The sequence below is a fragment of the Dama dama genome, chromosome 14 (assembly GCF_033118175.1).
Source record: "Dama dama isolate Ldn47 chromosome 14, ASM3311817v1, whole genome shotgun sequence".
In the NCBI taxonomy this organism is placed as follows: Eukaryota; Metazoa; Chordata; class Mammalia; order Artiodactyla; family Cervidae; genus Dama; species Dama dama.
Window position 1 is genome coordinate 2,961,658 of NC_083694.1, and position 13,921 is coordinate 2,975,578.

Genomic DNA, 13,921 nt, shown 5'->3' on the forward strand with positions numbered 1-13,921 from the left:
CAGACCTCACAGGCCTGCACTCGGCAGCGGGCAGTTGCAGCCTGTTCATGGAGGTGCGGCTGAAACTCCGGGCCTCCCACCCCCACCTCTCTCCTCTATAGGAGCTGCAGGATTGAATCAGAGGGGCCTTGGGGGGCTGAGTGGGCGTTCATATCACTCCCAACCCTCCCCGCCCCAGCCCACATCTGCTACAGTCCTATTTCCTAGTCAGAGCCTCTCTGTTAGAGGTTTCTCTGTGTTTCCACCGTGCACCACTCCCACCCCTAATCAGAGAGGTCTGAGCAGTCAAGAGAATGTGGTTTCCAGGCAGGCCTAGCCTGTGCCCTTTGGGGGTGCTGCGACATTCCGACCAGAGACCCCCATCTGGTTCTATCCTCCAGTACCAAAATGTACATAAGAAGCCTTTTTGTTTGCCAGCTATTTCATAGGACAAGTATAAATAGACTGTGCCCCAAGCAAAGTGCTTGGGAGGCACAGAGGGTGGACAGCCGGGAGCCTTGAGACTAGTTGGCTGGGTGGCTCCCATCCCCTCACTTACCTGGATTGCCCCCCTATAGCACCCCCCACAGAAGGCACAGCCAGAGAAACTGCCGCATGCCTCTGCAGCACTAATGAAGGGCACTCTGGTTCGAGAGCCAAGGCTGTTCCTCGTTCATATTAATGATGCATGATTAGCTTCGCGTCCCCTGGAAATAGCACTATGAGGCCTCTAGCTGGGCGGGCTCACTTACGACCCTCATAACAACCCTGAGAAGTGGATGTCACCGACACAGTTAACAGTCTGAGAAAACGGACACTTTGGGAAAGTCAGCGTCCTGTTGGCGGAGAACCAGAACTCAAACTCAGATCCCCGACTTTCTGTCTAAAGTTGTTAGTTTTCTTCATTATATATCTTTTTAATCTATTTTTTTGGTCAATTCACTGATCCCTGATATTTCGGCTAGAGGCTGGGTATTCTGGGGAATAGCCAAATGCAATCTATCAAGGTTGGCCTTAGTCAATAAAAAAGTAGCTGAAAAAAAAAAAGAGGAGCAGAATGTTGTGTTTGTCAGGCCGTGTGCCCTGGGGCACCCCCTCTAGACCTCAGTTTCTTCCTCTGTAAACTGGAGATCGTGACATTACCTGGACCTCATGGGACTGCTCTAAGGATTCAATGATAGAAGCCATGATAAATGTTCAAGATGATTCCTTGAACATAAACACTCAAAAACAAGAGGTATCCTTATTAAGACTAATGTTGGAAGAAATACAGGGTTAACAGCCCAAATGAGTTCTCCAGGGTGAGAGGTAGATTATTAAAGGATGTTACTATGTATTTTCACTTTTGAACATGAACATCTGTGGTTTGTCAAAGACATTTTCAAGGTCCAGTGGTCTTCCCAGAAAGAATTTGAAAAAAAAAAAAAAAACACTTAAGACCAAGGCCTGGATCTGTAGGAAGTCCAAAAGCAGGCAGGATTCTTAAGGCACAAGATAAAAAAATCAGAGGTAGCAGTGAGATGACAGCAGGATTCATCCCAGAGAGAAGGGCTGTTTCCATCTTTAGAGACTCTTAGAGAGGAATGAAGCATCCAGGGGTGAAGAAACTCATTTCCAGGAAAGGAAAATAAAGGTGCAGTTATGGGGTTTAATTGGTGCTGTTGAGCCAAACTGAGATGGGTGCAATAACTGGTCTGTCACAATAGCACCATCTAGGCCAAGTTGCCTTTTCCAACAAGAAGAAAAGGGCAAGGATCTGGTCCAGCTGATCCTTTGTCATGATTTAAACTAGCAGAGGTTCTCAAACTTTAGTGTGCATTGGAATCAACCGGAAGACTTGTTAAACCCCAACAGTTGGGCCCTACTCCCAGTTTCTGATTCAATAGGCCTGAGATGGAGCTGAAGATTTTGCATTTTGAACAAGTTCCCAGCTGATGCTGAGGCTGTTGGTCCAAAGATCACATTTTGAAAACCACTGGTTTAAAGCCCTTTTCCAGGGGTAGCCAAAGTGTGTCAAATTGCAGAATCCTTAATACCTTCCTTTCCAACACATATAACAGTTGAATTTAGTTACTAGTCATCTAACTCCGTCACACTGATTAGAAAATGAATATGTGTATTCTCAATTAAGAATTTTAAGAATGTGGAAAACACAAAAAGAAATAAACACCCCATAACAAAGAAATCTCTTTGGAAAGTCTGACTGACACAAGCAAGGACTTGGCCTGTCGAGTGAGGAGAGGAACAGGGCCGAGGAAGGCAGGTTCCGTATCCCTCACACTGAGTCACCACTGGCTGCTTTTCTATTGAGAACCTGCCTTCTATGTCTGTCTGCCCCCAAGCCCACATTCTGACTCTGCAAGAATGTTGTGAAAGCTAGGCCTGAGGAGAAGAGAGCCATCCTGGTACACAGCTCAGTTTTCTTAATACTGTATTCTTTTTTTTTTTTTAATACTGTATTCTTAATCAGGGACAGAATTCCAGTTCTCACGACCTTAAATGCTGACGCTTATCCAAAGTGCCTAACGAGGAGGAAGCATGTGGCATGCTCAGAGATACTAACTGGGTTGTGAAAAGTGAAAATTTTACTAAAGCCCAGATGACCAGTTCTCTCTCTTTAGGCGAGATAGCATGACAGGAGGAACTTGCGACTTCTGGGAGTTATTTTATCTACAAAAGAAGCACAAACGATCTTCTTAAAAATCTGATGGAAGAGTGTTCAAGATAACAGGCTTCTGACCAGAATTTCCGTATGCTTAGTCTGACTGTTACTCAACTCACATAAATCAAACTTTTAAAAAGAAGCCTCTTCCATATCTGTTGAAATTGCATCTTCCTTCCCCTCAGACTAAAGAGAGTCTGTGGGGGAGGAGGGAGCATCCATCTTCTAGCTCATCCCTGCGGTCGGGTTGCCAAGACGCTCTTCGTCTGCAGAAGGGTTTCCTGATAGGGGCCTTCTGCAGAAAGCACTCTAGCGAGGCCCCCGTGTCATAAGAACAGGATATCACACCGCAACAGTAAAGCAGTTCAGTTGACCCCCGGGCGTCTGTCCCTGATAATGGTTCCAGTAGATAGTTTTGTGGCTTCCTTTCCGGTATTAAACTTGAAAAACCAAAGATACAAAAATATAGTGATTTCATACACCAGAACTACACTCCTGACAAGTATTTCTAATCAGCTTTCCAGTGAAAATGAGTGTTCCCTCTTTTAAATGTATGTCCCATAACTAGAAATACAGTTTGTAACTACTGGATGGAATTTCTTTTTGTGTGAGAAGCTGAAGAAATATTCACACACCAATCAGTTCTGTGTACCCCCACTATTGAAAAAACCTTCTCGGGCTTCCTTGGTGGCTCAGTGATTAAGAACCCGCCTGCCAATGCAGGAGACACATGTTGTCCTCTCAGCGGGGAAGATCCCACAGGAAGCGGAGCAGCTAAGCCCATGTGTCGCACCTAATGAGCTTGTGTTCTAGAACCCAAAAGCCGCAACTGCTGAGCTCACTTGTTGCAACTCCTAAAGCCCACGCACCAGACAGCCTGTGCTCTGCAACGAGAGAAGCCACCACAGTAAGAAGCCCGAGGACCATAACTAGAGAGTAGCCCTGCTTGCTGCAGATCGAGAAAAACCTGTGCAGCAGTGAAGACCCAGCACAGCCAAAAATAAATAAATAAAAAATGTTTTTAAAAATTAAAAAAAAAAACTTTGACTAGAGTAGACTTGGGGATTATTGTCACCCTTCCCCTCTAAAGCCACCCTACATTGTGGGCTGGTTAAAATTTGCCCTTCTGCAAGAGTGTTCTTACTAATAAATAACTCATTTGTACTTCAGAGACAAAGCTAAAAGGATTTCAGTTCTGCATGAATGAGGTTTTCACCGCCCCCTGTACCTTGCCTAGAGGTACACTACTGCTTTTGTTTGAGGCCGGTTAGTCTACAAAGTCAGCAGCAACTTAGGTTCAAGGCATTAGGGGCACACAGCCTCATTCAGGCTCACAGCATCCCTTCGAAGCAAGGGAAGTCAGTCCCATTATGTAAAATGGAGAATCGTGCATGGGGTGCGGAGAGATGATGGGCCAGGTAGGTAAGTGACTAGTCTAAGATCACTCTCTGAGCTGATCTGCTTGATCCACAACCAGCCACAAAGCTTTTTTAAAAGCAGGTATCAAGATGAGGAAAGATGACATGAGGCTTCAATAAAAGGGGACTCACGCTTTAGTGGGCGTTATGTACTATTCTGAACTCTGCTGTTAACATCTGTTACACTTTTTATACAAGGCACATGCATTTCCTGGAACAATCCGGTTTTAAGTATTTCACGCATTAGTTCCTTAAACTATAAAAATATCACAGAAATGCTAATACTCTGAGATCCAGACTGTATCTTAGACTGTTTTTTCCAGTGAGGAGTAGGACAAAACTTCATCATACCACAGGTCCCAATTTTGGGCTGGGAATATAGTCACCATAATTTTCATTGTTGAAAATTGCTGGCTAACTCAGAGGTAAACTCCAGAAGCAACAGATGAGCTAGAAACTCTCATTGCCACTGTCTGGCAGGAGACCGTCCCCTCTTAGACCTGAATCTCCCAGAGCAAAGGCAACTGCTTCTCAGTGGCTGCTCAGTAATGTTGACTTCTTCAGTTAGTGGCCTGTGAGCCAAAGTTTCGGTCTTATTGCTTCACTTGAGGGCGTGGGAAGAGAAAGAGGGAAAGCAAGATTAGAAAAGGAACGGCTTGCTTTGTAGTGACCCAAGACCGGCCCATTGTGCAAGGTCTTGGGCAGCAAGCGCTCGCTTTGACTGGGCGCCGTGTGTGCGCATCCTGTATCCTGAAGTCGCAGCAGCAGCAGCGCCCGACAATGGAGCCTTGGAATCTAAGCTCTGCACTGTTCCAGGCTTACCAGGAAATGCTGTTTATCTTGTACTTGGGCCAACCGTGTGACTCTGCAGGACAGGTGGTTCCCCAACGACTTCTCGGGCTACCTGATTCATGTACAAACAATATATTTGCCTCAAACACAGTAAGCCCATAGAAACTGTTTATTCACGAAAAAAGAAGAGACATGGTGGTAAATTAGGTCAGAGGCAGAAGACCAAATCGGGGAGCCTGGCGTCTGTAACTGAGATGTGGCATGCATTAGATATGAAGTCAGGTTACCAAAGTCCCAGATTATGTTCCAAGATCTACCCAGAATGTCAGCTGAGTCCTCTGTGACTCCTAAAGACATTCAGTGTCTTAGAAAAGTGTTTTGCTCTTTCATTTTTCTTAACTACATTAGAGGTAAAACTGTATTTTAAAAATGACCAGTACCTTACTCCATTAAGTCAAACTAGAGAATCAATTATAGTGATAAAGATTCAGTGTATGTGACTGCCTCTAAAGTTTTTGCGTAATGACAAGTGTTTCATCGTCAACTTTTTATAAATTATATCACTGTACACATTGAGTTCATTGATGAGAATCAATTTTTACCATGTAACTAATCTAGTTACCAAATTGGTAGTCACCCTAAAATTTAGGTCACTGATTTCCTTGTGCCAGTGACTTTCTACCTCCTTCAGAGCCTTACCTAACCCATTTCCCCCATCTCTTGTAATCAGGAGAGCCTTATGCATTCATGTTCCTACCCAAGGTGGACAAAGTGTTATCTACTAGACACGTTACACATCAGCCAAGGAAGTGGTCTTACACATTCTAATAAAAGGGTTTGTGCGTGTGTGCGCCTCTCCTATATTTATTCAACTGAATAGCTAAAATATTACCAACAATTGTAATATTATGTGATCTTCCATTAATTTATTCCTTAAAGTTAGATTTTTAAACAAATCACTTCTGGGTGCCAGTTTGGAGCTCAATCAAGGCAAACTGTTGTTTTTAACATTTAATGCTATAATATGTTAAAGTAACTATTTTCTTTACTAGGGTGTAAACTCTGGCTGTGCTCATTCCCTGGCCCCAGAACCAACACGCATTTGTTTCACAGTATTTGTCCAGGACTTCAACACTGAAACGGGAGGTACACCCGTGAGCAATGCTGATTGCTCCTGGTGGTGCCCCAGCCAAACATGTCAGATGGGCACCTGTGCATTCTGGTAAAGTAACGGAGGGAAAGAGAAGCGTGCCACCGAGGTAGAGGAACACATGGTACCATGCTGCTTTCAAGTCTCGGTCATTCTGTCCACAGGCATGTTATCAGTGCTGCTTGTGCAAGAAGATGAGGCTTGTGAGCTGGAGGGCAATTTTAAAAGGCAATACTTGTTTCAAAATGGGGCCGAGAGTTCACAGCTATATTTTGAAATCTCAACATATACTTTCATTTTGGGAACGTTATGCATAAAGGTTTTGGGAATTGTCAAGGGAATACAAGCAGATAGATGTGCATGAATCAAGAGATCCTACTTTGCACTTAAAATCAGAAAATATTACTGCTGCATACACTAGGATCTTAAGCAGGCACACTGATCACAGAACATCGCTAACACAAGCAGATGGTAGTGTCTTGATACTGTGGATGTTGAGCCCAGGGCAGTATGGAGACGGTCAAGGCTAAGCGTATGGAGGACACCGCCCTCTACTGGCAAAGGATGAGAGTGGCAGTCAAGACATTTTTCTCGGTGTAATCACTACCTTAAAACATAATCAAAGATGAAAGGAAAGCTTTTCACATAAGCTGAAGCTTCCTATCTAGGGACCACAGGGGTTTTCAAGTAAATTTAAGCATTTAATGAGAATTTTCATATTTCATTGAAAAGAAAATTTCCCATTAAATCTCTGATGTAACACCAAAAGGTTCAAGCATTGCCTTTACTTAGTGATGCTGAAGAATATGTTAAAAAGTTTATCATCAGTACGAAGGAGCTGGTTTTAGAACCAACAGCCGTGACAGCTTAAAGAATGACCTGATCTGAAGCCTTGTCACATACCAGCCACATTAAGTCACATTCTACCTGAGCCAATTTATTTTCTACAAAATTGGAGGAACATCTGACCAATCTCAGTTGTTGGGAAAACTGAAAGGTACTATGTAAACAGAAATGCTTCATAGGCAGAAACCAATATGGTACTCTTACGCGATTATCCTTCTATCAAATATAAATTTTAAAAAATGCTCAATTTTTTAAATAAGCTGCAATGTTAAATTACTGTGGAGTAATGCTCACAGATAGGAGTCGAGGGAAGGAGGGAGTTCCAAATGTGTTTTACCAAACATAAACTATGCTTCTGATGTTTGTTGACCTGATGGTCTTTGAAGTCCTGTAAACCAGACTATTTCTTCAGCATTGTGCTCAAACAGAAATTTGATATGTTAGTCATAAAACATCAACAGAAGGAAAAGTGGCTGGTTAACGTTCTTATGAAGTAAACTTTGGCTTGAAACAAAGAACTCTATATAAAAAATAAATGCCAAGTTAGCTAGTCACTAAAGGGTAACAGCATGCAAAAAACACTTAATCTCAAAGCCAAGATGAGTTTGTAATGTGAATTACAATGTTTGGAATGACAAGGCCAGAATGTAAATCGCGGAAAGGTTGAAAAGGATAAAATTCCTAATACCTACAGTATCTTGTACCATATTCTCCATCAGAGGTAATAGTTAACTGCAAACTGCAAGAGAGTGTAATTTTTACAGGTATTTGAAATTGAATGCAAATATCTATTTTACACGTATAAACATTACATATGATTGTTGAAAGAATTTTGCCCTCCTAAGACTGCATAACCTGGACATGAACGTGAGAAAAAACACTGACTAGGGCTCCTCGTGCACCCAGCCTCGTGCTCCCTTGAGTAATTAAAAGCTAATGAGTCTGTTTCTTGATTCCTAACTCTAGTCCTAGTTAAGACAAAACATGCTTTTCCTGTTACCAACAACAGTGACGGTCACTGCTAATTTCTAAAGAATTCATTCATCTAGCAGTTTCCCCCTAAAGTCAAATTAGACTGGGAGGTGACAGGCCAAGGTGCCCAGTTGTATAGTAAATCAGTGTATTTGCTTGAGTATTACAAGAAGTACACAGAGCACGCATCTGGGTTACAAAAGCCCTTTTATAAAGCCATTTTAAAACAAAACAAAAAAAAGTTTACAAAAGAAAAAAAGATACAGAAAAAGAATAACTTGCTTCATATGTCCCAAAAAGAGAAAACAAATAAAAGGGACAATGCCAACATGCTCAACAATAAAGTGTTCTTTTTCTTATTTTTTAATACAAAATACAAGCAGAGGACACACATACTGAAAGCAGAGCTCAGAACAGACACGCGGTCCTGGAGACCCTTCAGGAAAAGAGAGCAGGAGTTTGTTTATCTTTGTTTATGCAGATACATACAGAGACTGGGGTATGTAAAAATTAAGGATCACAAAAGACCATCGCACAAGTCTACCAACGCATGTTGCATCTAGAATTCACGGACATGGTCAACAAAATCATGTTCACTTCAACCCCCGTTTCATTTAAGTTAAAAGAAAAACCTTTTAAATAAAGTGGTTACATTCAAACTTTTCACTTCCTTGGTACCATGCTGCAGGTATCGGCACTGTTAAGGTGTTGCAAGGATGCCCAGCCCTCTGGTGTCTGACCACGTGTACCTAGCAACATTACAGTCTTTAGGGATGCCCGGGTCTCAGCCCATGGGCAATTAAGTACATTTAAGTAGGTTCTTCTCTTTCACCCTTCCTGCTTCCAGAACATAAAAGGTTAAGGACTACAATTAAGGAAGACTGGGTATTTTAGAGCTGGCAAAATGAAGTCTGAAAGATGAATCAAGGCCAAAAATGACTGAGAACCTGGCTGCTGCTTAACCTGGCAAATCTTAAAAGTCGTTACTTCAACCTTGCGGGAATTAGGTGTAAAAGGTTTGCTGCAACATGTTCTTGGTAAACAAACTAAGTAGAGCTCTTATTTACAAATCTTGTAACAAATACTTCTGGACAAAAAAAAAGAATTCGCTAATTTCCAGAAGACAAAGATTTAATTGCCAGACATATAACAAACACACACTCACACACACACCCACACAATACGTCAGGGATTTTTATACAAGTTATTTAGGGCATAAATTGAGTACTGTACCCCTACATCTCATCAAAAAAGGAACAACAGAAAAAATCCCAATTTTACCCTCCCCCCATAACCTAGAAAACCCTCCCTTCACCCCGATGTACAAAGTGTCTGCACAATGGTGGCGTCCCACCAGCCACACGAAGCACACCGTACAGATGTCACCGGCCCAGTCACTCCATGGCATGGCCACGGGCAGGTATACAGGGTTTTTTCCAATAGTGGTTAATACACAGAAAGCACCACTGTGAATTTTGAATCAGGCTTTGAGAAAAAAGTGTAACTTAGGGATTTGGGAGTCAAGAAAACTCATTTTGTATCAAGCTTATCTCAAGAAAAAGGGAAAATGGGTTGCAGATTGAAATTTGGCTTTAAGTAGTTTGACGTCCCAATATTCAAATAAACTAACTCCCTTTTCAAATAAACCCAGCTCCATGCACAGAGAAAAGGACAACTCTCTAACCTCGAGCTATCCCTTGACAGAAAATGAATATTGCTTGTTCTATCTGAATGTCATAAAAACCGGAGGCCAGGCTTCTGCCTTTCCAAACTCCTAAGGTGATAGCTTCTTCTAGGCATAGCTACTGGTGATGCAGGCACAGAAAGAAGTGTTCAAATCAAAACTCCCTTTCTTCATAAAAGCCACAATGGTCACATGACCTTTTATAAAGCTTTCCCTGTAGCTCCTGGAATTAATTTCTGCTCCTGCTTTTCTGACACCCTCAAAGCATCTCCTAGAGAAAGGGAAAAGGAAAAACAAGCACTATTCCCTTCCCCCAATAAGGACTCTAAACCCACTGTCACTTCAATGTATATAACAAACAAACCCCAAAAAACTAGCCTCAAAAAAAGTGGCAAGTTCAATTCAGTTGATCATACTGTAAGAATGTCAAAAACTTTACTGGACTGTTAACCTCAAATTCCACTCTTGATTAGTTACCTGTAAGAAAATGCTGTTTGAACCAGTACCAAGAATAAGTACTGAACTAAGGGCTGAACCTGGAACAAACCAGTTATGAGAAAAAACAAAAAAGGTTATCAAAAGCTCCATAAAGGGAAATCAACTACTATTCTTCAAAGATTCAAAGATTTCCACTCACTACCTCCCTAAAGGAGGAAAACACCCATTAATTTTCCTACCTGGATTCAATAGGGAGCAGCGATATGAGGCAGAAATGTTTTACAAGGTAGGGGAAAGCTACCCTTATGAAAACTAACGTGTATCCTTTGAGCCCACTCCATTGATTCCAGTCTGAGGTGGGAAAGGGGAAGAGCAGCAGCAGGCTACAACAGGTATAAAAGGTACAGGCTACCTAGCTCTGTGTGTGTGTGTGTTGGGGAGGGAAGTCTGAGAAAAGAGTCTGAAGAACTAGAATGTAGTGTCAGTCAGCGTAGCTGCCGAATCCATGTTCCAGAGGTAAACCTAACCGCTAACAGAGAACAGAGAGAACGCAAACAAGCACTTTCAAAGTCAATGTCCCACTTCCTGAGCAGCTGCAAACAAGACAGTGAGCACTGCCGCCACCCCCTAGAGGCACTCCAGAGAAAGGGGGCGTTCAACCAAGGGGGTGCCAACGGCGGCACTAGCAGCCTGTCGCCCGAAACCTGTCCCGACATCACTGTCAGCCTGACCATTGAGCACCTGTTTCCAGTTGAGACACCCCAGCTGTCCTATTTGCATGCATGATTTGAGGGGAAGACCAGAGTGTCTTAAATCATCAGCAAAAACTGGAGAAAACAAAGGTCATTCAGAGCCTGTCTCTCTTGGGACACAGATCCTTTTGTCCAGTCTATTAGAAATATACATTTTTTAATCTCATGAATTAACCTTTAAAAAAAGAGATCCCAAACAAAAAGCCCAACCAAATGCACACAAATAACCTAGAGGATGTGATTACTCTAAAGGATGTGCATATATCACAGAAACGTTAGTGCAGATTAATATATTAAAGAGACTGTTACATAAAATACTAAGGCTAAAGTTTTAAAAGACCCTTCCCCTAGTCTTCGCGAGGAAAGCACACGTTACTAGGAATGTTAAGACTTAAAAGTTATAAACCCCTAAAAACAGAAGTGCATGGTGGAAACACTGATAGGTTTTTAAAAAACATGTGAACACAAACCTTCTTGTTAAAATACCTGAACAAACCAATAAAGCAAACAGAATAATCTTTAACACCTCATTACAAAGTTCACAACTGTAAAGTCAACCATCATGAAAGATAATAGTCCAATTGCTACTTATGTTCAAGTTTTACATATTTGGCTGAATACTAAAATCTCCAAATTCCTTCTTTAATCCCCACAGTGCAACAGTGAAATGACTCTCTGCCACTGGTGCTTTCTTTAAAAAAAAAAAAAAAAAATCAGAGTAAGGATATTCCTTACAGTGTCCTAAAAATATTCCTTAAATAACCTTTTTTCTATGAACATCTGTAGGAAAGCCAGGTTGTTTGAGAGAAAAACATGCTATAACAGTAGATAGAAAGAAAATTGCATTAGTAAATACTGAGGAAGCAAATCTAGATACAAAGGCAGATGTTAAATTTCACTAATTTTTCAATTTATTAGCACACTGTGTCCTGTGCTAAGCTGCTTCAGTCCTGTCCGACTCCTTGTGACCCTATAGACCACAGCCCGCCAGGCTCCTCCGTCCACGGGACTCTCCAGGCAAAAATATTGGAGTGGGTTGCCATGCCCTTCTCCAGGGGATCTTCCCAACCCAGGAATCGAACCCATCTCCGGCGTCTCCTGCACAGTAGGCAGTTTCTTCACCCACTGAGCCACCTGGGAAGCCCATTAGCACACTAAGACCCCCTCCTAAACCTTGTTCCCACTAGCTCATGGCATCAGAACGTGGAGAAGCAAGCAGACAGGTCTGTCCCCTGACTGCCTTCATAGGCGTGTAACTGGCCTGTTACCCACTGCACACAGGCCTCCTGAACACATGGTTTCTCCAGCTCTGCAAAGCCCCATAAACTGCGGCTGTAAGTGACATGCGGTCAGCAAGGGCATCGGTATAAAGACAAACGCTAACTGAGCAGTGTCGGAGCAGCATGTCCCATGCTCCCATCAAGTACAGGATTAGAAGTGAAGAACAGAACCAGGAGAAACCATGCTCTGGAGCAGGGCGGTGGGCGCTGCGAGCGGGCTATGCAGGGGTGCCCTGTGCACTAGCAGGAAGCCAAGAGAGGCGCTCCACATGTTTCTACCAAGAGATGAGAAGGACGGGTCTGGCAGGAAAACTCTCTATCCCTCAACAAAAGCAGAGCATGGTTCATGGACTCTGAGTGCACATTTATGGTGCAGAAGAATTTCAACTCTCTGTTTTCATAAAGCAAAAATCTCAAGTCTTTGTGATTGAGTTTCACATTAACTGGCACTTTATTTTGCTTAAAACCTAAACATTGTCAGTTTGAGAAGAAATCCATTGTGATATATAGATATCCCCATTTTAATCTTAGGGTTTTTTCTTTTGATCCTTGGTAAAATTTTTTATCCAAGAAACAGGATACATACATATATATATTTAAAAACATGAACCGTTAGAGAATGAAATAGGAAATCAAGAAAGATTTAAGTTTTGGCGGCCCTTGCTTTTTTTAAGTTCTTTAAAGACTGTAGCTGAATAAAAGGATCACTGGCTCCGAGTCTCCTAGAGATAACAAGTGATGAGACTAAAATCAAGCAAACCTATATCCTCAAACAGGGTCAGGAAACCTCAATTCCCTGCCTTGCCCCACAGTAAAAAACATGAATACCTTTAGTAGCAGTTCAGAATTCATCTTTCTCTCCTACCTGCCCCATCAGTGGAAGTTTAACATCATGATTTTTTAGACATCCATATTTTTGTATATAGAATATAAACTTGTATTAGATGACAATTGATTTTTTTTTTTTAATTCAGGTAGAGAAAGAAGCAATAACTTTTAACTAAAACCTTCTACATTTTTTGATTACTGTTCAACTTGCTACCATTTAGCAAAAAGCAAAATTTTCATAGCGTTTACCTCAAATCTTATTGCTTTACAACTGTGGCATACCCTCCATTGAAAATAAAAAGATGAAGCAGTCAATCCAGTGATTAATTTAACATGGCTTTCATTGGGAAAAGGGGAGGGGGGCGGAAAAAGGGGGTCATGACGAAGAGACCAATAGACAAAAAAGGTAAATTAAACATACAATGCTTTTCTTAAAAAAAAAAAAAAAGAAGAAAAAGAAGAAGAAAAGAAGAAAATGTTATTTTCAACAAAAGGGAAAAAAAGCATTGAAAGCCCATGAGTCAAGCCATAGCCAAAACCATATTCTATCTTAAGTAGCTTTTCTTTTTTTTCCCTCTTTTTTTTTCTTTTTTCTCTTTTTTTTTTGCTTTTTAAATAAAATCTCTCCCCAGACCATCATCACTTTTAATCTTCCCCAGACTGGGCTTCCTCTTCAGACCCTTCATCCCCAGATTTCTCAGGCGGGGGACTTGAAGACGTTTTCTTCTCCAGCGGGCTTTCTGGTTCCTCATCTTCTTCTTTGGGAGAAGGAGTCTTTTCCTTTGATGCCTTTGAAGCTGTGGGGCGACCCACTTTCCCCTTGCCTTTCACAGGACTTGGTGTCACTGAAAGAAGAAAAATACAAACTTGCGGAAGGGAAGAAAACGTCTAACGTTTTTAACAAAAATCAGCTACAGAACAATCTGTAAGAAAAAAAATCATAAAGATGACACCCCGACTTAGTGAAAATGAAGGTGGGTACTTGGTTTTCAAACACTTTCAGCCAACATTACTATGTTAATAGTAATGTTTGTAAATAAAGAAACTACATAATATCCTTGGTGGCTTGCAAAACTGTTAAATTGTTGATGTTTAAAACTTGAGTGAAGAAGAGGGGATG

General features: G+C 41.7%; 1 protein-coding gene across 2 annotated transcripts in view; it reads right to left on the reverse strand.

The window, feature by feature from the left end:
* Positions 1 to 11,391: 11,391 nt before the first annotated feature.
* The window catches only part of NUCKS1 (nuclear casein kinase and cyclin dependent kinase substrate 1), a 29,132-nt gene continuing 26,602 nt past the window's right edge, over positions 11,392 to 13,921 (reverse strand). For both annotated transcript variants that reach the window (XM_061159920.1, XM_061159919.1), the window contains exon 7: positions 11,392 to 13,646. In XM_061159920.1, coding sequence (XP_061015903.1) covers positions 13,447 to 13,646 — 200 coding nt within the window. In that variant the 3' untranslated portion in view covers positions 11,392 to 13,446. The remainder of the gene's footprint in view (positions 13,647 to 13,921) is intronic.